The following is a 24,973-nucleotide window of genomic DNA, read 5'->3' as shown; positions in this document are numbered from 1 at the left end:
ATTCTTCTTAACTCTATTTATCGAATTGTTGATTCTTCTTAACTCTATTTATCGAATTGTTGATTCTTCTTAAATCTATTTATCGAATTATTGATTCTTCTTAACTCTATTTATCGAATTGTTGATTCTTCTTAACTCTATTTATCGAATTGTTGATTCTTCTTAACTCTATTTATCGAATTGTTGATTCTTCTTAACTCTATTTATCGAATTGTTGATTCTTCTTAACTCTATTTATCGAATTGTTGATTCTTCTTAACTCTATTTATCGAATTGTTGATTCTTCTTAACTCTATTTATCGAATTGTTGATTCTTCTTAACTCTATTTATCGAATTATTGGTTCCGGGTTTGTAAGTAACCATTTCACGGTAAGGTTGTATTCTGCACATGTGACTAATACAGTTTGATTTGATTTGATTTGATACAGTAAACTCTGGTAGATTGTATGGAGTAAAACCGATGCTGCTATTTGCATTACAAATGCTGCTATTTGCATTACAAAAAAGAAAAGGGAAAGCCATACTCTGGGATGCTATTTCCTCTTTGCAATAAATTACATCCTGTTGAAGTAATACATTATTATATGCGTTTTTTTTTTGTAATTTTCCTTGACTGAAATGTAAAGTTGTGAAATATTTTTTTTCAGTACAGTTCTAAAGTGACATGACATTTTCATTTCATTTTCATTTCATTTTCGTGCTCCAGGCAAGAACACCACCTAGACCAGGTAAGTACATCGTAAAACCTAAAACCCCAAACAGCAAGCAATGCAGGTGTAGAAGCACGGTGGCTAGGAAAAACTCCCTAGAAAGGCCAAAACCTAGGAGGAAACCTAGAGAGGAACCAGGCTATGAGGGGTGGCCAGTCCTCTTCTGGCTGTGCCGGGTGGAGATTATAAACCTAGAGAGGAACCAGGCTATGAGGGGTGGCCAGTCCTCTTCTGGCTGTGCCGGGTGGATATTATAAATCTAGAGAGGAACCAGGCTATGTGGGGTGGCCAGTCCTCTTCTGGCTGTGCCGGGTGGATATTATAACAGAATATGTCCAAGATGTTCAAATGTTCATAGATGACCAGCAGGGTCAAATAATAATAATCACAGGCAGAACAGTTGTCGAGAATGCAACAGGTCAGCACCTCAGGAGTAAATGTCAGTTGACTTCTCATAGCTTCTCAAGTTCATCACATTGCACGTTTGGTAGCTCCAGGAAAGAACGTATTCTAGGCCACGTATGAAAATATGGGTCCAGCCCATTCCCCATACCCAGCTCTGTCTAACCTGTTTAACCAGCCCCTCCCCTCCCATGGTTCTCTGTCCCTATAAGACCAGCCGTCCAGCAGCGACCGTTCCCTGCTCTCTCTGACTCTCCTCTCCTCCGTCTCTCCGTCTGTCTGTCTGTCTGTGGATCTCTGAGCGACAGCCATCATGTTCGTTGCTCCACCTGGCTATCAGCCCGTCTACAACCCTGTGAGTAGCACGTCTCCTTGTCTAGAGTGTGTACAGATATCATAGATATTGTCTGGATCTATCGTTCTTCATTTACTTCTCTTTTACTCTATGTATCGTCTTGGGATATAAACTCCCTTAAAGTGGGGAGTAGCGGATCTGGTACCGGTTCCAACCAACATTTTAGCTTATATATCAATCTGTGGACCCCGTACATCGAAATGGATTGCATGCAGAGATAGCCCTAGTTCTCATGAACTCGGGAGTATGGGGGCATTCAAGACAACTGGGAACTTAAGAGATAAACGAGGTCAAATCATGACGTCAAAGATCTTCAGGTCGGAAAGTCGGAGCTCTAGAAAGATGCTTGAGTTTTCCGATTTGGAATTCCGAGTTGGATGAACGTTCAAAAATATTTTTCACAGTCTTTTTTCCTCCATAGTTTGCAGTTGTCTTGCATATATCGCTTTCGCCTATGTGACTATGGCTGTGAAATCTGACTCTTACCTAAAGCTGGGATGTCCCACCTAACATTTAATTTGCTCTTCCCGCTCTCCATCAGCTCCTTGCTGAACGCTACGTCATCGACGACCCTGTGATTAGGGAGGAAGAGGCGAAACGAGAGTTTTACTCCGTCCAAAATCTATCCACGTTAAGCGGATATTTATCAAATTATTATTATTAAATGAAAAAAAATATTAAACAAATGAGGAGTTTTTTGTATTTTTGTATAGCAGAACAATGAGAGAATTTAGTCAAAGATAAAATAAAATAAACATGATAAAATGTTTAAAAAAATGAATTGCTATTTTGATATGTGAGGCTTATTTGATCATAATAGAAGTTTGATAATGTTTAGGTTGTTAGTACTGATATAAGTGTGATGCAAGTGACATCCTGGCGACTTTGAGAAGAAAAAAATATATATATATATTAGAATTGTCACTGTTGAAATTCGAGAAGTCGAGAAGTCGATGCATGGTCATGAGGCATAGAATCTCACTCTTCATTGAATACAGGCCGATGACATCAACATCGCTCATCAAATATATATATATAAATAAAAAAAACGTCTTAAAAGAGCGAGATGTATCCACCAATCCAAAGAGAGGTACAGGCGGGAGGCTTGACAGCCCGCCGTTCCGCTCTGTGGACAACGAATCCCATTGTTATGGCAGAAACCTAAGCAGCTCATCATGATATCCAGTATCTCTGCACCCATCGGTGCCCCAGAGCGAGACATCTCAGTGGCATTTTTTTTCTGGTCATTGCGGGGCGAGTGGGGAGGAGACAATAAGTAGACCAGAGCCAGCTGTTCCCTCTCTGGCATGAGCATGCCAGATATTATGGCGGAACCATAAGCCATGCGGAAAAGCATGATAAATCGACTATCTTCATTTAAAATCCACCATCTTTGATCCTAGTGCCGCAGGAGAGAGTTATTTCGTTGCTCTAGCATATTCAGCGATCGATTTATAGTTTATAAAAGGAAATGTCAAATATTTCATAGATTTAAAAAAATAAAAAAATTAACACTTTCTGTTTGCCATAGATGGATATCTATATGAGATGAGAGGCGAGTTCCTAATGAGTTCAGGAAGCCAAGCTCGAGCCCTGTACGGTGTTAAGAAGGGTGGGGGCTAGCCCAATAATGTACATAACAATGGTGGTTATGCATCTTGTTGACATTCATCCAAGGACGTCTTGACTTGCATTACACCCTCGCTGTAGAATAATTTTCTCATGAAAAAGCACTCCTGTAAACGCCACCTGCTACAAGCAGAAATAGGTTATGGGTAAACTAGAAATGTGACAAATCTGTTTTGATAGGAAGTAGGCGTCACTGATGAATGTGTGAATGATCTTGTCATGTTTTTGGCATTGGAACATCTTTGAAGGCAAGAACCGGCAGAACAGGTTATGTAGTGTTATCATCACAATAACAAGGAAAACCGCAGTAACTGTGGTCCAAAAAAATCCAGAGTGCAGAAATCATATTTGTAATTGAGCTTGTATCTTTCTTTTATCAGGAAGGTTAGATTTTCCTATTTTTGGCAGTAGAAGCATTACTATGTGTTGTTTATGGCCCGCTCATGATAAATAATTACTTTTAGGGAGTCTATTTAGGCAGAAATCTACATTTAGACATTACATCTTAACAGGAAAAGTTCCCAGACTGCCTTGCATCTCTACTTGTGTATAGTTGTTAAACGGTTATTATTTCCCAGACTGCCTTGCATCTCTACTTGTGTATAGTTGTTAAACGGTTATTATTTCCCAGACTGCCTTGCATCTATAATTGTGTATAGTTGTTAAACGGTTATTACTGTGTGTTGTGTGCAGAGTATCCCCTATGTGGGGCCGATCTACGGCGGGCTGAGATCAGGGATGTCTGTTTACATCCAGGGAGTCATCCCTCACGAGATCACCAGGTGAGAAACACACAACCTCTGAGGATTGGAGGTATGCTACACGTTATCAGACTGTAGGTGCTAATAGGTGCTACACGTTATCAGACTGTAGGAGCTAATAGGTGCTACACATTATAAGACTGTAGGTGCTAATACTAATAGGTGCTAATAGGTGCTAATAGGTGCTACACGTTATCAGACTGTAGGTGCTAATAGGTGCTAATAGGTGCTACACGTTATCAGACTGTAGGTGCTAATAGGTGCTAATAGGTGCTACACGTTATCAGACTGTAGGTGCTAATAGGTGCTAATAGGTGCTACACGTTATCAGACTGTAGGTGCTAATAGGTGCTAATAGGTGCTACACGTTATCAGACTGTAGGTGCTAATAGGTGCTACACATTATAAGACTGTAGGTGCTAATACTAATAGGTGCTAATAGGTGCTAATAGGTGCTACATGTTATCAGACTGTAGGTGCTAATAGGTGCTACACGTTATCAGACTGTAGGTGCTAATAGGTGCTACACGTTATCAGACTGTAGGTGCTAATAGGTGCTAATAGGTGCTACACGTTATCAGACTGTAGGTGCTAATAGGTGCTAATAGGTGCTACACGTTATCAGACTGTAGGTACTAATAGGTGCTACACGTTATCAGACTGTAGGTGCTAATAGGTGCTAATAGGTGCTAATAGGTGCTAATAGGTGCTACACGTTATCAGACTGTAGGTGCTAATAGGTGCTACACGTTATCAGACTGTAGGTGCTAATAGGTGCTAATAGGTGCTACACGTTATCAGACTGTAGGTGCTAATAGGTGCTAATAGGTGCTACATGTTATCAGACTGTAGGTGCTAATAGGTGCTAATAGGTGCTACACGTTATCAGACTGTAGGTGCTAATAGGTGCTAATAGGTGCTAATAGGTGCTACACATTATCAGACTGTAGGTGCTAATAGGTGCTACACGTTATCAGACTGTAGGTGCTAATTGGTGCTACACGTTATCAGACTGTAGGTGCTAATAGGTGCTAATAGGTGCTACACGTTATCAGACTGTAGGTGCTAATAGGTCCTACACATTATAAGACTGTAGGTGCTAATACTAATAGGTGCTAATAGGTGCTAATAGGTGCTACACGTTATCAGACTGTAGGTGCTAATAGGTGCTACACGTTATCAGACTGTAGGTGCTAATAGGTGCTACACGTTATCAGACTGTAGGTGCTAATAGGTGCTAATAGGTGCTACACGTTATCAGACTGTAGGTGCTAATAGGTGCTAATAGGTGCTACACGTTATCAGACTGTAGGTGCTAATAGGTGCTAATGGGTGCTACACGTTATCAGACTGTAGGTGCTAATAGGTGCTAATAGGTGCTACACGTTATCAGACTGTAGGTGCTAATAGGTGCTAATAGGTGCTACACGTTATCAGACTGTAGGTGCTAATAGGTGCTAATAGGTGCTACATGTTATCAGACTGTAGGTGCTAATAGGTGCTAATAGGTGCTACACGTTATCAGACTGTGGGTGCTAATAGGTGCTAATAGGTGCTAATAGGTGCTATACATTATCAGACTGTAGGTGCTAATAGGTGCTAATAGGTGCTACACATTATCAGACTGTAGGTGCTAATAGGTGCTACACGTTATCAGACTGTAGGTGCTAATTGGTGCTACATGTTATCAGACTGTAGGTGCTAATAGGTGCTAATAGGTGCTACACGTTATCAGACTGTAGGTGCTAATAGGTGCTACACATTATAAGACTGTAGGTGCTAATACTAATAGGTGCTAATAGGTGCTAATAGGTGCTAATAGGTGCTACACGTTATCAGACTGTAGGTGCTAATAGGTGCTACACGTTATCAGACTGTAGGTGCTAATACTAATAGGTGCTAATAGGTGCTAATAGGTGCTAATAGGTGCTAATAGGTGCTACACATGATTAGTTTGTAACGTTTGGGCGACAACAAGGGAATTTGTTTACACATTCTCAGACTGTGCTTATGTTCCTTATTGTTTTATGTAAAGTAGCGTTCGATTACAAAATAAATTACCAAAAATTGCATCAATGGTCGATGTGTTTATCACGTTTTAGGGGGAAGACCCAGATGCAGACAGTGTCAAAGTAGCAAAGTTTATTTCTAGAACAGGGGGGCAGGCAAAACGACAGGTCAAGAGGTCAGTAATCCAGATCAGAGTCAATAGGTACAGAACGGCAGGCAGTCTCAGGGTCAGGGCAGGCAGTCTCAGGGTCAGGGCAGGCAGTCTCAGGGTCAGGGTCAACACCCTGACCTAGACGACCTGGAATCTTCAGGGCAGGCAGTCTCAGGGTCAGGGCAGGCAGTCTCAGGGTCAGGGCAGGCAGAGGTCAAACCCGTGAAAACTAGAACAAAGGAACTATAGAAAAAGACATTGAGCAAGGGGGGGGGGGTCGCTTTTCGGCTTGACAGACAAAACGAACTGGCAGCAGACAAACAGAGAACACAGGTATAAATACACTGGGGATAATGGGGAAGATGGGAGACACCTGGAGGGGGGGAAGGGGGTGGAGACAAGCACAAAGACAGGTGAAACAGATCAGGGTGTGACAGTGTTGAGTTCAGTACAGAAGATTAAGCTGTATGTATTTCACATCAGTTATGTTAGAACAGTTATTCTTTGCTCTAAGAGCACAATGTGACCAGAACAATAAGATCCCGTGGGCTTGGTGTGGTATATAATGGGGTCGTTCCCGAGAGAAGAGTACCTTGTGCGTCCCCTATGATGTGTTCAGTAGAAATTGTGCCTCCAATATTGAAGCCTGTTATACTCAATGAAGTGCTCTCTAATAATAATTTAGTCAACACAGAAAATGTCAGACCACAGTCAGTCACATCAGCTATGTTAGAAAAGTTATTACCTGAACAGTAAGAGCCTCAGTGGCTTGGTGTGGTATTTATCCCTTTTCTGACCAGGTAACCAGGAAAATACTTTATAAACACAGCATTGTTGTATACTAGTTTCTGATTGGCTAGAAGAGCATTCTAGAATGGGCATTAATGAAAGCAATAATGAGAGCACATGAGTTATGACATTTTTATACAACGGGTGGGTCTAATCCTGAATGCTGATTGGTTAAAACCGCATTCAGGCCGTTGTCTATTCGACAAGGTACCACTGGCTGAATCTATGGCGTTGAAATTAATATTTCCTCTGTTCCATCTGACTGCACAATTCACCGTCTCATCAGCCCAGCCAGGCAATTTATGAACTTGATCTCCACTGTAAAAGACATCTAGACATTATCTCACATTTCTTTTTGACTATCATTTAGTTTTCAACAGCGGAGATTTGAAAGAATCTTGGTGTCTGTCTCTCTGACATTTGCCCCCCAAAAATGTATATTGAAATTTGATCTCCAGCTATCCTATAGTAATGAGCATGTCAGGAGTCTGGATGAGAGACTGGCCGGCAGCTTTTCTCAGTCTATCGAAATCATGAATCAACATAATGTTTTATGGATATATACACTACCTGTCAAAAGTCTTAGAACACCTACTCATTCAAGGGTTTTTCTTAATTTCTTACTACATTGTAGAATAATAATGAAGACATCAAAACTATAAAATAACACATATGGAATCATATAGTAACCAAAAAATTGTTAAACAAATCAAAACATATTTTATTTTTGAAATTCTTCAAATAGCCACCCTTTGCCTTGATGACAGCTTCGCACACTCTTGACATTCTCTCAACCAACTTCATGAGGTAGTCACCTGGAATGCATTTCAATTAACATGTATAAGCGGGATAAATGCTTCCAGTCTGTATACTACCTTGGAAAAATGTACACGGGCTCTGCCTCGAAAAGAGCACCGCCATTTATCCCTGACATAACTAGGGCTCTGAAGTTCTGTCCGGTCAGCTTAAATGGTGAGAAAAAACTCCAGACCCTACCAGTGTTATTTCTTGTCCGCTTTGTTCATTCTATGTCCTCTCTAACACCCCCTCTAGGTTCAACATGAACTTGCAGTGTGGAGAATCTGAGAGCAGTGATATCGGCTTTCACTTCAGCCCTCGCTTCGACAACTGGGACAAGGTGGTGTTCAACAGCTGCCAGGAGGGGGAATGGGGTTCAGAGGAGGAGATCCACAACATGCCTTTTAGCAAGGGAGATGCCTTCGAGATGGTTATCATCATTAACCAGGAGGGTTACCAGGTCAGATATAGAGATACTATATATATATACACTTTATAGATACTGTATAGAAATAAATACTGTATATATATATATAGTGTATGGATAGAGATACTGTGTAGATATAGTAATAGATACTGTATAGATACTGTATATATATATATATATATATATACTGTATAGATAGAGATACTGTGTAGATATAGTGATAGATACTGTATAGAAATAGATACTGTATATATATAGTGTATGGATAGAGATACTGTGTAGATATAGTAATAGATACTGTATAGATACTGTATAGATAGAGATACTGTGTAGATATAGTGATAGATACTGTATAGATATAGATAGTGTGTAGATATAGATAAAGATACTGTGTAGATATAGTAATATATACTGTATAGACATAGATAGTGTTTAGATATAGATTGTGTATAGATATAGATACTTTGTAGATATAGTAACAGATACTGTATAGATATAGTGATAGATACTGTATAGATATAGTGATAGATAGTGTTTAGATATAGATTGTGTATAGATATAGATACTTTGTAGATATAGTGATAGATACTGTATAGAAATAAATACTGTATATATATAGTGTATGGATAGAGATACTGTGTAGATATAGTAATAGATACTGTATAGATACTGTATAGATAGAGATACTGTGTAGATATAGTGATAGATACTGTATAGATATAGATAGTGTGTAGATATAGATAAAGATACTGTGTAGATATAGTAATATATACTGTATAGACATAGATAGTGTTTAGATATAGATTGTGTATAGATATAGATACTTTGTAGATATAGATATAGATACTGTGTAAATATCGTGATAGATACTGTATAGATATAGTGATAGATAGTGTTTAGATATAGATTGTGTATAGATATAGATATTTTGTAGATATAGTAACAGATACTGTATAGATATAGTGAGAGATACTATGTAGATTAAGAGTGTCTGCTAAATGACTTAAATGTAAATGTAAATGTAGATATAGATATAGATACTGTGTAAATATTGTGATAGATACTGTATAGATATAGTGATAGATAGTGTTTAGATATAGATTGTGTATAGATATAGATACTTTGTAGATATAGTAACAGATACTGTATAGATATAGTGATATATACTGTGTAGAAATAGTGATATATACTGTGTAGATATAGTAATATATACTGTGTAGATATAGTGATATATACTGTATAGATATAGTGATAGATAGTGTTTAGATTGACAAGATCATTAACAAGTAAAGTGGTTGATGTAATAGTTGCTGTAAAAGCCCAGGCCTAAATCTTGATTCATTTCCATTCAAATACAGTACCAGTCAATAGTTTGGACACACCTACTCATTCAAGGGTTTTTATTTATTTGTACTATTTTCTACATTGTAGAATAATAGTGAAGACATCAAAACTATGAAATAACACATATGGAATCATGTAGTAACCAAAAAAGTATATTTTATAATTGAGATTCTTCAAAGTAGCCACCATTTGCCTTGATGACAGCTTTGCATACTCTTGGCATTCTTTCAACCAGCTTCACCTGGAATGCTTTTCCAATAGTCTTGAAGGAGTTCCCACATATGCTGAGCACTTTTGGCGGCTTTTCCTTCACTCTGCGGTCCAACTCATCCCAAACCATCTCAATTGGGTTGAGGTCGGGTGATTGTGGAGGCCAGGTCATCTGATGCAGCACTCCATCACTCTCCTTCTTGGTCAAATAGCCTTTACACAGCCTGAAGGTGTGTTTGGTCATTGACCTGTTGAAAAACAAATGATAGTCCCACTAAACGCAAACCAGATGGGATGGAGTATCACTGCAGAATTCTGTGGTAGCCATGCTGGTTAAGTGTGACTTGAATCCTAAATAAATCACAGACAGTGTCACCAGCAAAGCACCCCAACACCATCACACCTCCTCTTCCATGCTTCACGGTGGGAACCACACATTCGGAGATCATCCGTTCACCTACTCTGCATCTCACAAAGACACAGCGGTTGGAACTGACTGACCTTCATGTGTTGAAGTAATGATGTTTCACACGTTTTTGGTTACTACATCATTCCAGTTGTGTTATGTCATAGTTTTGATGTCGTCACTATTATTCTACAATGTTAAAAAAAACTTGAATGAGTAGTTGTATCCAAACTTGTAATATATATATGTATTTATATATAAACTGTATATATATATAATGATTTAGAATAAACTAAGAGGGATACTATGTCAGATATAGCTGTAGATATTCTGTATATACTGTATAGATATAGCTGTATATACTCTGTATATACTGTATAGATACAGCTGTATATACTCTGTATATACTGTATAGATATAGCTGTATATACTCTGTATATACTGTATAGATATAGCTGTATATACTCTGTATATACTGTATAGATATAGCTGTATATACTCTGTATATACTGTATAGATATAGCTGTATATACTCTGTATATACTGTATAGATATAGCTGTATATACTCTGTATATACTGTATAGATATAAATCAAATCAAATCAAATGTTTATTTGTCACATACACATGGTTAGCAGATGTTAATGCGAGTGTAGCGAAATGCTTGTGCTTCTAGTTCCGACAATGCAGGGATAACCAACAAGTAATCTAACTAACAATTCCAAAACTACTGTCTTATACACAGTGTAAGGGGATAAAGAATATGTACATAAGGATATATGAATGAGTGATGGTACAGAGCAGCATACAGTAGATGGTATCGAGTACAGTATATACATATGAGATGAGTATGTAGACAAAGTAAACAAAGTGGCATAGTTGTATATACTGTATAGATTTAGCTGTAGATTGTCCGTGTGGATAACTGCTTGTCTGTGTGGATAACTGCTTGTCTGTGTGGGTAACTGCATGTCTGTGTGGATAACTGCATGTCTGTGTGGATAACTACATGTCTGTGTGGATAACTGCATGTCTGTGTGGATAACTAGATGTCTGTGTGGATAACTACATGTCTGTGTGGATAACTACATGTCTGTGTGGATAACTAGATGTCTGTGTGGATAACTAGATGTCTGTGTGGATTACTACATGTCTGTGTGGATAACTGCATGTCTGTGTGGATAACTAGATGTCTGTGTGGATTACTGCATGTCTGTGTGGATAACTAGATGTCTGTGTGGATAACTAGATGTCTGTGTGGATAACTAGATGTCTGTGTGGATTACTGCATGTCTGTGTGGATAACTGCATCTCTGTGTGGATAACTGCATGTCTGTGTGGATAACTAGATGTATGTGTGGATAACTGCATCTCTGTGTGGATAACTGCATGTCTGTGTGGATAACTACATGTCTGTGTGGATAACTAGATGTCTGTGTGGATAACTAGATGCCTGTGTGGATAACTAGATGTCTGTGTGGATAACTAGATGTCTGTGTGGATAACTAGATGTCTGTGTGGATAACTGCTTGTCTGTGTGGATAACTACATGTCTGTGTGAATAACTACATGTCTGTGTGGATAACTACATGTTTGTGTGGATAACTGCATGTCTGTGTGGATAACTACATGTCTGTGTGGATACCTGCATGTCTGTGTGGATAACTGCATGTCTGTGTGGATAACTACATGTCTGTGTGGATAACTACATGTCTGTGTGGATAACTGCTTGTCTGTGTGGATAACTACATGTCTGTGTGGATAACTACATGTCTGTGTGGATAACTGCTTGTCTGTGTGGATAACTACATGTCTGTGTGGATAACTACATGTATGTGTGGATAACTGCTTGTCTGTGTGGATAACTACATGTCTGTGTGGATAACTGCATGTCTGTGTGGATAACTACATGTCTGTGTGGATAACTACATGTCTGTGTGGATAACTGCATATCTGTGTGGATAACTAGATGTCTGTGTGGATAACTACATGTCTGTGTGGATAACTGCATGTCTGTGTGGATAACTAGATGTCTGTGTGGATAACTACATGTCTGTGTGGATAACTACATGTCTGTGTGGATAACTAGATGTCTGTGTGGATAACTAGATGTCTGTGTGGATAACTACATGTCTGTGTGGATAACTGCATGTCTGTGTGGATAACTGCATGTCTGTGTGGATAACTTGATGTCTGTGTGGATAACTAAAATAGTTTGACTTGTAAAAGTTTCTCTCCGATGCCTAAAGGCTGGCCTTCATAATGTTATGTTCTCTTGTTGGGAGGTGCATAGATTCATATTGGGTGAAGGGGTGATGTTTTTAAAAACACTCACTGTACATAAATGGCAACAACAGTTTGTATTTATTCATGTTACCTCACTACTGTATGTACTGTAAATGTGCAGTGATGCAGAATGAAGTGTCATATTTCACCGTTTATTAACGGTGAGAATCGCAGAATGGTGAACTAAACGACGGGAGAGTTTTGACTGTGTGTGATATTAGATTGCTTCTTGTGTAAATATTTTCTTTCTGGATTTTAATGATTTGTAAAATCCTTTATAATGTTTCTCTCCGATGCCAAAAGGCTGGTCTTTATAATGTTTTCTCTCCGATGCCAAAAGGCTGGCCTTCATAATGTTTCTCTCCGATGCCAAAAGGCTGGCCTTCATAATGTTTCTGTCCGATGCCAAAAGGCTGGCCTTTATAATGTTTCTCTCCAATGCCAAAAGGCTGGCCTTCATAATGTTTCTCTCCGATGCCAAAAGGCTGGTCTTTATAATGTTTTCTCTCCGATGCCAAAAGGCTGGCCTTCATAATGTTTCTCTCCGATGCCAAAAGGCTGGTCTTTATAATGTTTTCTCTCCGATGCCAAAAGGCTGGCCTTCATAATGTTTCTCTCCGATGCCAAAAGGCTGGTCTTCATAATGTTTCTCTCCGAAGCCAAAAGGCTGGTCTTTATAATGTTTTCTCTCCAATGCCAAAAGGCTGGCCTTCATAATGTTTCTCTCCGATGCCAAAAGGCTGGTCTTTATAATGTTTTCTCTCCAATGCCAAAAGGCTGGCCTTCATAATGTTTCTCTCCGATGCCAAAAGGCTGGTCTTTATAATGTTTTCTCTCCAATGCCAAAAGGCTGGCCTTCATAATGTTTCTCTCCGATGCCAAAAGGCTGGTCTTTATAATGTTTTCTCTCCAATGCCAAAAGGCTGGCCTTCATAATGTTTCTCTCCAATGCCAAAAGGCTGGTCTTTATAATGTTTTCTCTCCGATGCCAAAAGGCTGGCCTTCATAATGTTTCTCTCCGATGCCAAAAGGCTGGTCTTTATAATGTTTTCTCTCCGATGCCAAAAGGCTGGCCTTCATAATGTTTCTCTCCGATGCCAAAAGGCTGGCCTTTATAATGTTTCTCTCCCAAGACTTGGATCGTTCGCCCGTGCACTGCCAAAGTCATAGTAAAACTCATTGTACGCTATTTTGTGGGGGTCTCTGGCCCCAAAAAGTTTGAGAATCTCTGCTCTATAATTCTAGACTATAGTTGTGTATGGGTCAGACTATAGTTGTGTATGGGTTAGGGTCAGACTATAGTTGTGTATGGGTTAGGGTCAGACTATAGTTGTGTATGGGTTAGGGTCAGACTATAGTTGTGTATGGGTTAGGGTCAGACTATAGTTGTGTATGGGTTAGGGTCAGACTATAGTTGTGTATGGGTTAGGGGCAGACTATAGTTGTGTATGGGTTAGGGTCAGACTATAGTTGTGTATGGGTTAGGGTCAGACTATAGTTGTGTATGGGTTAGGGTCAGACTATAGTTGTGTATGGGTTAGGGTCAGACTATAGTTGTGTATGGGTTAGGGTCAGACTATAGTTGTGTATGGGTTAGGGTCAGACTATAGTTGTGTATGGGTTAGGGTCAGACTATAGTTGTGTATGGGTTAGGGGCAGACTATAGTTGTGTATGGGTTAGGGTCAGACTATAGTTGTGTATGGGTTAGGGTCAGACTATAGTTGTGTATGGGTCAGACTATAGTTGTGTATGGGTTAGGGTCAGACTATAGTTGTGTATGGGTCAGACTATAGTTGTGTATGGGTTAGGGTCAGACTATAGTTGTGTATGGGTCAGACTATAGTTGTGTATGGGTTAGGGTCAGACTATAGTTGTGTATGGGTTAGGGTCAGACTATAGTTGTGTATGGGTTAGGGTCAGACTATAGTTGTGTATGGGTTAGGGTCAGACCGTAGTTGTGTATGGGTTAGGGTCAGACTATAGTTGTGTATGGGTTAGGGTCAGACTATAGTTGTGTATGGGTTAGGGTCAGACTATAGTTGTGTATGGGTTAGGGTCAGACTATAGTTGTGTATGGGTTAGGGTCAGACTATAGTTGTGTATGGGTTAGGGTCAGACTATAGTTGTGTATGGGTTAGGGTCAGACTATAGTTGTGTATGGGTTAGGGTCAGACTATAGTTGTGTATGGGTTAGGGTCAGACTATAGTTGTGTATGGGTTAGGGTCAGACTATAGTTGTGTATGGGTTAGGGTCAGACTATAGTTGTGTATGGGTTAGGGTCAGACTATAGTTGTGTATGGGTTAGGGTCAGACTATAGTTGTGTATGGGTTAGGGTCAGACTATAGTTGTGTATGGGTTAGGGTCAGACTATAGTTGTGTATGGGTTAGGGTCAGACTATAGTTGTGTATGGGTTAGGGTCAGACTATAGTTGTGTATGGGTTAGGGTCAGACTATAGTTGTGTATGGGTTAGGGTCAGACTATAGTTGTGTATGGGTTAGGGTCAGACTATAGTTGTGTATGGGTTAGGGTCAGACTATAGTTGTGTATGGGTTAGGGTCAGACTATAGTTGTGTATGGGTTAGGGTCAGACTATAGTTGTGTATGGGTTAGGGTCAGACTATAGTTGTGTATGGGTTAGGGTCAGACTATAGTTGTGTATGGGTTAGGGTCAGACTATAGTTGTGTATGGGTTAGGGTCAGACTATAGTTGTGTATGGGTTAGGGTCAGACTATAGTTGTGTATGGGTTAGGGTCAGACTATAGTTGTGTATGGGTTAGGGTCAGACTATAGTTGTGTATGGGTTAGGGTCAGACTATAGTTGTGTATGGGTTAGGGTCAGACCGTAGTTCATGTGTTTTTCTGTCGTAGGTGATAGTGAACGGGCGAGACTTTCACATGTTCAACCACCGTATTCCAGTCGACAGAGTCAACGCCCTGCAGATCGGCGGCGACGCTTCCATCCAGACCGTCAACGTCATCGGGGTGAGACTGGAGCAGAGGGGTAGGGGGTAGGGTGTAGGGGGTAGGGGCAGGGGGCAGGGGGTAGGGTGTAGGGGGGTAGGGGTCAGGGGGTAGGGGGTAGGGGGCAGGGGCAGGGGGTAGGGTGTAGGGGGTAGGGGCAGGGGGCAGGGGGTAGGGTGTAGGGGGTAGGGGTCAGGGGGTAGGGGGTAGGGTGTAGGGGGGTAGGGGGTAGGGGTAGGGGGGTAGGGTGTAGGGGGTAGGGGGTAGGGTGTAGGGGGTCGGGTGTAGGGTGTAGGGGCAGGGGGTAGGGGGCAGGGGAAGGGTGTAGGGGGTAGGGGGTAGGGTGTAGGGGTGTAGGGGGTAGGGGGCAGGGGTAGGGTGTAGGGTATAGGGGGTAGGGGGCAGGGGTAGGGTGTAGGGTATAGGGGGTAGGGGGGCAGGGGTAGGGTGTAGGGTGTAGGGGCAGGGGGTAGGGGGCAGGGGAAGGGTGTAGGGTTTAGGGGCAGGGGGTAGGGGGCAGGGGGCAGGGGAAGGGTGTAGGGTGTAGGGGTTAGGGGGCAGGGGTAGGGGGTAGGGTGTAGGGGTAGGGGGCAGGGGAAGGGTGTAGGGGTAGGGGGCAGGGGGCAGGGGAAGGGGGTAGGGGGAAGGGTGTAGGGTGTAGGGGCAGGGGAAGGGGCAGGGGTTAGGGGAAGGGAGTAGGGGCTGGGGTAGGGAGAGGGAGTAGGGGCTGGGGTAGGGAGAGGGAGTAGGGGCTGGGGAAGGGGAAGGGAGTAGGGGCTGGGCAAGGGGAAGGGAGTAGGGGCTGGGGTAGGGAGAGGGTGTAGGGGCTGGGGTAGGGGAAGCGAGTAGGGGCTGGGGTAGGGGAAGGGAGGAGGGGCTGGGGTAGGGAGAGGGAGTAGGGGCTGGGGTAGGGGAAGGGAGGAGGGGCTGGGGAAGGGGAAGCGAGTAGGGGCTGGGGTAGGGGAAGGGAGGAGGGGCTCGGGAAGGGGAAGGGAGTAGGGGCTGGGGTAGGGGAAGGGGCTGGGGTAGGGAGAGGGAGTAGGGGCTGGGGTAGGGAGAGGGAGTTGGGGCCGGGGTAGGGAGAGGGAGTAGGGGCTGGGGTAGGGGAAGGGAGTTGGGGCTGGGACCTAGGGTAGGGAGAAGGAGCAGTATGTAAACACACCTCAGAGAAGAAGTTGATTTCTGTTACCCACAAATCTAGGGTCAATCTTTGAGTGACAGTTGCAAACAAAACAGGAGGAAATGAATAACAAGTGGAATTAATTAATTGTGGGGTAACTGTACATAATATATATGCTCATGAATGCGTTTCTTAGTGTGTCATAAACTCGGGATGACATTTGGTATATTTCCTACCGTCAACAGGGAGGAAATCCTGCAGGTGATCAAATTGGGGTAAGTTGGTGTGTCTGTTTCAACAAATACCATTACATGGATTTGGGCGGTGCCTAGTGGTTAGAGTGTAGAGGTGGCAGGAAGCCTAGTGGTTAGAGGGGAGGCAGGTAGCCTAGTGGTTAGAGTGTAGAGGCGGAAGGTATACTAGTGGTTAGAGTGTAGAGGCGGTAAGTAGCCTAGTGGTTAGAGTGTAGAGGCGGCAGGTTGCCTAGTGGTTAGAGTGTAGAGGCGGCAGGGTGGCCTAGTGGTTAGAGTGTAGAGGCGGCAGGGTAGCCTAGTGGTTAGAGTGTAGAGGCGGCAGGGTAGCCTAGTGGTTAGAGTGTAGAGGCGGCAGGTTTCCTAGTGGTTAGAGTGTAGAGGCGGCAGGGTAGCCTAGTGGTTAGAGCGTTGGACTAGTAACCAGCAGGTAGCCTAGTGGTTAGAGTGTAGAGGCGGCAGGGTAGCCTAGTGGTTAGAGCGTAGAGGCGGCAGCGTAGCCTAGTGGTTAGAGTGTAGAGGCGGCAGGGTAGCCTAACGGTTAGAGCGTAGAGGCGGCAGGTAGCCTAGTAATTAGAGTGTAGAGGCGGCAGGGTAGCCTAACGGTTAGAGCGTAGAGGCGGCAGGTAGCCTAGTGGTTAGAGTGTAGAGGCGGCAGGTAGCCTAGTAGTTAGCGCATTGGACAAGTAACCGTAAAGGTTACAAGATCGATTCCCCTGAGCTGACAAGGTACAAATCTGTCGTTCTGCCCCTGAACAAGGCAGTTAACTTACTGTTCCTAGACCAGTTAACCCACTGTTCCTAGACCAGTTAACCCACTGTTCCTAGACCAGTTAACCCACTGTTCCTAGACCAGTTAACCCACTGTTCCTAGACCAGTTAACCCACTGTTCCTAGACCAGTTAACCCACTGTTCCTAGGCCAGTTAACCCACTGTTCCTAGACCAGTTAACCCACTGTTCCTAGACCAGTTAACCCACTGTTCCTAGACCAGTTAACCCCACTGTTCCTAGACCAGTTAACCCACTGTTCCTAGACCAGTTAACCCACTGTTCCTAGGCGGTCATTGAAAATAAGAATTTGTTCTAAACTGACTTGCCTAGTTAAATAAAGGTAAATCATTTGTATTGCCTATCAGGCAGGGGGATCGGTACATTTAGACAGCAATGTTAGACGTTTTGTCCTATCAGGCAGGGGGATCCGTACATTTAGACAGCGATGTTAGACGTTTTGTCTTATCAGGCACGGGGATCGGTACATTTAGACAGCGATGTTAGACGTTTTGTCTTATCAGGGTGGATCCCCAGGTGATCAGGGTGGATCCCCAGGTGATCAGGGTGGATCCCCAGGTGATCAGGGTGGATCCCCAGGTGACCAGGGTGGATCCCCAGGGGATCAGGGTGGATCCCCAGGTGATCAGGGTGGATCCCCAGGGGTCATGGGTGTAGGTCTGATCAGGGTGGATCCCCAGGTGATCAGGGTGGATCCCCAGGGGATCAGGGTGGATCCCCAGGTGATCAGGGTGGATCCCCAGGGGATCAGGGTGGATCCCCAGGGGACATTGTTGTAGGTCTGATCAGGGTGGATCCTCAGGTGATCAAGGTGGATCCCCAGGTGATCAGGGTGGATCCCCAGGGGATCAGGGTGGATCCCCAGGGGACATGGGTGTAGGTCTGATCAGGGTGGATCCCCAGGTGATCAGGGTGGATCCCCAGGTGATCAAGGTGGGAGTAGGTCTGACTTCAAAAGAGGCTACTGATGGCCCCCTGTTCCGTTCTCTGACACTCCACTCTGTTCACAGGGAAACCTGCCGGTCATGTGTGGACAGCCAATATTCAACCCTGTAAGTAACCTCTCTGTGAGTCAGGATAGATGTGTTTTGTCCTAAGTATACATACATACAGTATACACTACATACTGTCAGTGAACTGACTCCTGTCCTATGTGTATCAGCCTGTCCCGTATACCATCGTGATTCCAGGAGGGATGTCTCCGAAGAAGACTATCGCCATCAGAGGCATGGTGCCTCTAGGAGCTAACAGGTCTGTAGGACCCTAACCCCTATACCCTAACCCCTATACCCTATCCCCTATCCCCTATACTCTAACCCCTATACCCTATCCCCTAACCCCTATCTGAGGCATGGTGCCTCTAGGAGCTAACAGGTCTGTAGTACCCTAACCCCTATACCCTAAACCCTATACCCTATACCCTATACCCTATACCCCTAACCCCTATCCCCTATCCCCTAACCCCTATCTGAGGCATGGTGCCTCTAGGAGCTAACAGGTCTGTAGGACCCTAACCCCTATCCCCTAACCCCTATCCCCTAACCCCTATCTGAGGCATGGTGCCTCTAGGAGCTGACAGGTCTGTAGGACCCTAACCCCTATCCCCTAACCCCTATCCCCTAACCCCTATCCCCTAACCCCTATCCCCTATCCCCTAACCCCTATCTGAGGCATGGTGCCTCTAGGAGCTGACAGGTCTGTAGGACCCTAACCCCTATCCCCTAACCCCTATCCCCTAACCCCTATACCCTAACCCCTATACCCTATCCCCTATCCCCTATGCCCTATACTCTAACCCCTATCCCCTAACCCCTATCCCCTAACCCCTATTTGAGGCATGATGCCTCTAGGAGCTAACAGGTCTGTAGTACCCTAACCCCTATCCCCTAACCCCTATCTGAGGCATGGTGCCTCTAGGAGCTAACAGGTCTGTAGGACCCTAACCCCTATACCCTAACCCCTATACCCTAACCCCTATCCCCTAACCCCTATCTGAGGCATGGTGCCTCTAGGAGCTAACAGGTCTGTAGGACCCTAACCCCTATACCCTAACCCCTATACCCTAACCCCTATCCCCTATCCCCTAACCCCTATCTGAGGCATGGTGCCTCTAGGAGCTAACAGGTCTGTAGGACCCTAACCCCTATACCCTAACCCCTATACCCTAATCCCTATCCCCTAACCCCTATCCCCTATCCCCTAACCCCTAACCCCTATCCCCTATACCCTATACTCTAACCCCTATCCCCTAACCCCTATACCCTAACCCCTATCCCCTAACCCCTATCTGAGGCATGGTGCCTCTAGGAGCTAACAGGTCTGTAGTACCCTAACCCCTATACCCTATCCCCTATCTGAGGCATGGTGCCTCTAGGAGCTAACAGGTCTGTAGGACCCTAACCCCTATACCCTAATCCCTATCTGAGGCATGGTGCCTCTAGGAGCTAACAGGTCTGTAGTACCCTAACCCCTATCTGAGGCATGGTGCCTCTAGGAGCTAACAGGTCTGTAGTACCCTAACCCCTATACCCTAACCCCATTACCCTATACCCTATCCCCTAACCCCTAACCCATCAGAGGCATGGTGCCTCTAGGAGCTAACAAGTCTGTAGTACCCTAACCCCTATACCCTAACCCCTATACTCTGATCCCTGTGTGTGTGTGTGTGTGTGTGTGCGTGTTTAGTGTGTGTGTGTGTGTTTAGTGTGTGTGTGTGTGTGTGTGTGTGTGTGTGTGTGTGTGTGTGTGTGTGTGTGTGTGTGTGTGTGTGTGTGTGTGTGTGTGTGTGTGTGTGTGCGTGCGTGCGTGCGTGCGTGCGTGTGGTGTGTAGTGTGTGTGTGTGTGTAGTGTGTGTGTGTGTTTTACCAGAAGGCCTCACAAGTAGATTAAATCAAGGAAAAATCGGACAAGTGGGTACATTTAGCCAGTCCCCACGAGGACAAATGCTATTTTATGGTTAGAATTAATATTAGGGTTAGGAGTTAGGGTTATGTTAAGGTTGGGTTAGGGTTAAGGTTAGATTTAGGGGTTAGGGGAAATCAGATTTTGGATGGGAATCAATTCTTTAGTCCCCACAAGGATAGCTTTACAAAATGTTCCTTTTTTTTAGTCAACGATCTACACAAAATACACTGTAATGTCAAAGTGGAAGAACAATTCTAACATTTAAAAATGTTTTATGGACAATTAAACACTAAAACACACTGAGTATACAAAATACAAACCATTGACAACATCTGTGCTTTCCATGACATAGACTGACCAGGTGAATCCAGGTGAAAGCTAGGATCAGCATGAATAACCCTGTGGTTGGGGTTCTGTGTGTTGCAGGGTCTCTGTGGTTGGGGTTCTGTGTGTTGCAGGGTCAACATGAATAACCCTGTGGTTGGGGTTCTGTGTGTTGCAGGGTCAGCATGAATAACCCTGTGGTTGGGGTTCTGTGTGTTGCAGGGTCAGCATGAATAACCCTGTGGTTGGGGTTCTGTGTGTTGCAGGGTCAACATGAATAACCCTGTGGTTGGGGTTCTATGTGTTGCAGGGTCAGCATGAATAACCCTGTGGTTGGGATTCTGTGTGTTGCAGAGTCAGCATGAATAACCCTGTGGTTGGGGTTCTGTGTGTTGCAGGGTCAGCATGAATAACCCTGTGGTTGGGGTTCTGTGTGTTGCAGGGTCTCTGTGGTTGGGGTTCTGTGTGTTGCAGGGTCAACATGAATAACTGTGGTTGGGGTTCTGTGTGTTGCAGGGTCAACATGAATAACCCTGTGGTTGGGGTTCTGTGTGTTGCAGGGTCTCTGTGGTTGGGGTTCTGTGTGTTGCAGGTTCAACATGAATAACTCTGTGGTTGGGGTTCTTTGTGTTGCAGGTTCTCGATTAACTTCAAAGTGGGCAGCTCAGGGGACATAGCGTTCCACCTAAACCCTCGTGTGCAGGAGAGAGAGCTGGTGAGAAACAGTTTTATTGGTGGGAGCTGGGAGACGGAGGAGAGAGAGATCAGCATCAACCCCTTCCTGGAGGGACAGTACTTTGACGTGAGTAAACAAGGAACAGGTCTGTGTCAAGAATATTACCCTATTCCCTACATAGTGCACTACTTTATACCAGAGCCCTATGTGACCTTATTCCCTTTCGACCAGGGCCCTAATAGAACCCTATTCCCTACATAGTGAAATACTTTAGACCAGAGCCCTATAGAACCCAATTCCCTACATAGTGCACTACTTTAGACCAGAGCCCTATGGAACCCTAGTTCCTACATAGTGCACTACTTTAGACCAGGGCCCTAATAGAACCCTATTCCCTACATAGTAAACTACTTTAGACCAGAGCCCTATAGAACCCTATTCCCTACATAGTAAACTACTTTAGACCAGAGCCCTATAGAACCCTATTCCCTACATAGTAAACTACTTTAGACCAGAGCCCTATAGAACCCTATTCCCTACATAGTGAACTACTTTAGACCAGGGCCCTAATAGAACCCTATTCCCTACATAGTGAACTACTTTAGACCAGGGCCCTAATAGAACCCTATTCCCTACATAGTGAACTACTTTTGACGAGGGCCTATGGGGCTCTGGTGAAAGGGGAGTAGGGTGGCATTTGGGGTGTAGCCCATGTCTATGAACATACAGTAATATATGATATAATATATATAATATATATGCCATTTAGCAGACGCTTTTATCCAAAGCGACTTACAGTCATGTGTGCATACATTCTACGTATACAGTACCAGTCAAAAGTTTGGACACACCTTCTCATTCAAGGGTTTTTCTTTATTTGTACTATTTTCTACATTGTAGAATAATAATGAAGACATCAAACTATGAAATTACACATATGGAATCATGTAGTAACCAAACAAAGTGTTAAACAAATCAAAATATATTTTAGACTTTAGATTCTTCAAAGGAGCCACTCTTTGCCTTGATGACAGCTTTGCACATGCTTGGCATTCTCTCAACCAGCTTCACCTGGAATGCTTTTCCAACAGTCTTGAAGGAGTTCCCACATATGCTGAGCACTTTGTTGGCTGCCTTTCCATCACTCATCCCAAACCATCTAAATTGGGTTGAGGTCGGGTGATTGTGGAGACCAGGTCATCTGATGCAGCACTCCATCACTCTCCTTTTTTGGTCAAATAGCCCTTATACAGCCAGGAAATGTGTTGGGTCATTGTCCTGTTGAAAAACAAATGATAGTCCCAGTAAGCACAAACCAGATGGGATGGCGTATCGCTGCAGAATGCTGTGGTAGCCATGCTGGTTAAGTGTGCCTTGAATTCTAAATATATCACAGACAGTGTCACCAGCAAAGCACCCCCAGACCATAACACCTCCTCCTCCATGCTTCACGGTGGGAAATACACATGTGGAGATCATCCTTTCACCCACACCGCGTCTCACAAAGACATGGCGGTTGGTATCAAAAGTCTCAAATTTGGGCTCATCAGACCAAAGGACAAATTTCCACCGGTCTAGTTTCCATTGCTCGTGTTTCTTGGCCCAAGCAAGTCTCTTGTTATTATTGGTGTCCTTTTAGTAGTGATTTCTTTGCAGCAATTCGACCATGAAGGCCTGATTCACGCAGTCTCCTCTGAACAGTTGATGTTGAGATGTGTCTGTAACTTGAACTCTGTGATGCATTTATTTGGGCTGCAATTTCTGAGGCTGGTAACTCTAATGAACAAATCAAATCAAATTGTATTTGTCACATACACCGAATACAACAGGTGTAGTAGACCTCACAGTGAAATGCCGAATACAACAGGTGTAGTAGACCTCACAGTGAAATGCTGAATACAACAGGTGTAGTAGACCTCACAGTGAAATGCTGAATACAACAGGTGTAGTAGACCTCACAGTGAAATGCTGAATACAACAGGTGTAGTAGACCTCACAGTGAAATGCTGAATACAACAGGTGTAGTAGACCTCACAGTGAAATGCTGAATACAACAGGTGTAGTAGACCTCACAGTGAAATGCTGAATACAACAGGTGTAGTAGACCTTACTGTGAAATGCTGAATACAACAGGTGTAGTAGACCTCACAGTGAAATGCTGAATACAACAGGTGTAGTAGACCTCACAGTGAAATGCTGAATACAACAGGTGTAGTAGACCTCACAGTGAAATGCTGAATACAACAGGTGTAGTAGACCTTACTGTGAAATGCTGAATACAACAGGTGTAGTAGACCTCACAGTGAAATGCTGAATACAACAGGTGTAGTAGACCTTACTGTGAAATGCTTACTTACAAGCCCTTAGTCAACAACGCAGTTCAAAAAATAAGAGTTAAGAAAATATTTACTAAATAAACGACAGATTCCCTAACCCCTAAAAATCGAATCAAATCAAATTTTATTTGTCACATACACATGGTTAGCAGATGTTAATGCGAGTGTAGCGAAATGCTTGTGCTTCTAGTTCCGACAATGCAGTGATAACCAACAAGTAATCTAAATAACAATTCCAAAACTACTGTCTTATACACAGTGTAAGGGGATAAAGAATATGTACATACGATATATGAATGAGTGATGGTACAGAGCAGCATAGGCAAGATACAGTAGATGGTATTGAGTGCAGTATATACATATGAGATGAGTATGTAAACAAAGTGGCATAGTTAAAGTGGCTAGTGATACATGTATTACATAAGGATGCAGTAGATGATATAGAGTACAGTATATACCTATACATATGAGATTAGTAATGTAGGGTATGTAAACATTATATTAAGTGGCATTGTTTAAAGTGGCTAGTGATAAAAAATGTTCATACATTTTTACATTGTTAAAGTGGCTGGAGTTGGGTCAGTGTCAATGACAGTGTGTTGGCAGCAGCCACTCAATGTTAGTGGTGGCTGTTCAACAGTCTGATGGCCTTGAGATAGAAGCTGTTTTTCAGTCTCACGGTCCCACCTTTGATGCACCTGTACTGACCTCGCCTTCTGGATGATAGCGGGGTGAACAGGCAGTGGCTCGGGTGGTTGTTGTCCTTGATGATCTTTATGGCCTTCCTGTAACATCGAGGCTATATACAGCGTGTTACGGTACAGAGTCAATGTGGAGGCTATATACAGCGTGTTACGGTACAGAGTCAATGTGGAGGCTATATACAGCGTGTTACGGTACAGAGTCAATGTGGAGGCTATATACAGGGTATTACGGTACAGAGTCAATGTGGAGGCTATATACAGGGTATTACGGTACAGAGTCAATGTGGAGGCTATATACAGGGTGTTACGGTACAGAGTCAATGTGGAGGCTATATACAGGGTGTTACGGTACAGAGTCAATGTGGAGGCTATATACAGGGTGTTACGGTACAGAGTCAATGTGGAGGCTATATACAGGGTGTTACGGTACAGAGTCAATGTGGAGGCTATATACAGGGTGTTACGGTACAGAGTCAATGTGGTGGCTATATACAGGGTATTATGGTACAGAGTCAATGTGGAGGCTATATACAGTGGGTACCAGTACAGAGTCAATGTGGAGGCTATATACAGGGTGTTACGGTACAGAGTCAATGTGGAGGCTATATACAGGGGGTACCA

At 43.4% G+C, this 24,973-nt stretch overlaps 1 protein-coding gene across 1 annotated transcript in view; it reads left to right on the top strand.

Moving 5' to 3' along the window:
* The first annotated feature begins 1,332 nt into the window (after positions 1 to 1,332).
* LOC124006502 (galectin-4-like) overlaps positions 1,333 to 24,973 on the top strand; it is a 27,505-nt gene continuing 3,864 nt past the window's right edge. Inside the window, exons 1-8 of the mRNA XM_046316561.1 lie at positions 1,333 to 1,468; positions 3,791 to 3,879; positions 7,862 to 8,066; positions 15,154 to 15,267; positions 16,612 to 16,641; positions 18,419 to 18,460; positions 18,571 to 18,659; positions 21,273 to 21,438. Coding sequence (XP_046172517.1) covers positions 1,427 to 1,468; positions 3,791 to 3,879; positions 7,862 to 8,066; positions 15,154 to 15,267; positions 16,612 to 16,641; positions 18,419 to 18,460; positions 18,571 to 18,659; positions 21,273 to 21,438 — 777 coding nt within the window. The 5' untranslated portion in view covers positions 1,333 to 1,426. The remainder of the gene's footprint in view (positions 1,469 to 3,790; positions 3,880 to 7,861; positions 8,067 to 15,153; positions 15,268 to 16,611; positions 16,642 to 18,418; positions 18,461 to 18,570; positions 18,660 to 21,272; positions 21,439 to 24,973) is intronic.

This window comes from Oncorhynchus gorbuscha, linkage group LG19 (genome assembly GCF_021184085.1).
Source record: "Oncorhynchus gorbuscha isolate QuinsamMale2020 ecotype Even-year linkage group LG19, OgorEven_v1.0, whole genome shotgun sequence".
Taxonomy (NCBI): domain Eukaryota; kingdom Metazoa; phylum Chordata; class Actinopteri; order Salmoniformes; family Salmonidae; genus Oncorhynchus; species Oncorhynchus gorbuscha.
The sequence above is the reverse complement of the archived record's forward strand: the minus strand, read 5'-3'. Positions and strand labels throughout refer to the sequence as shown.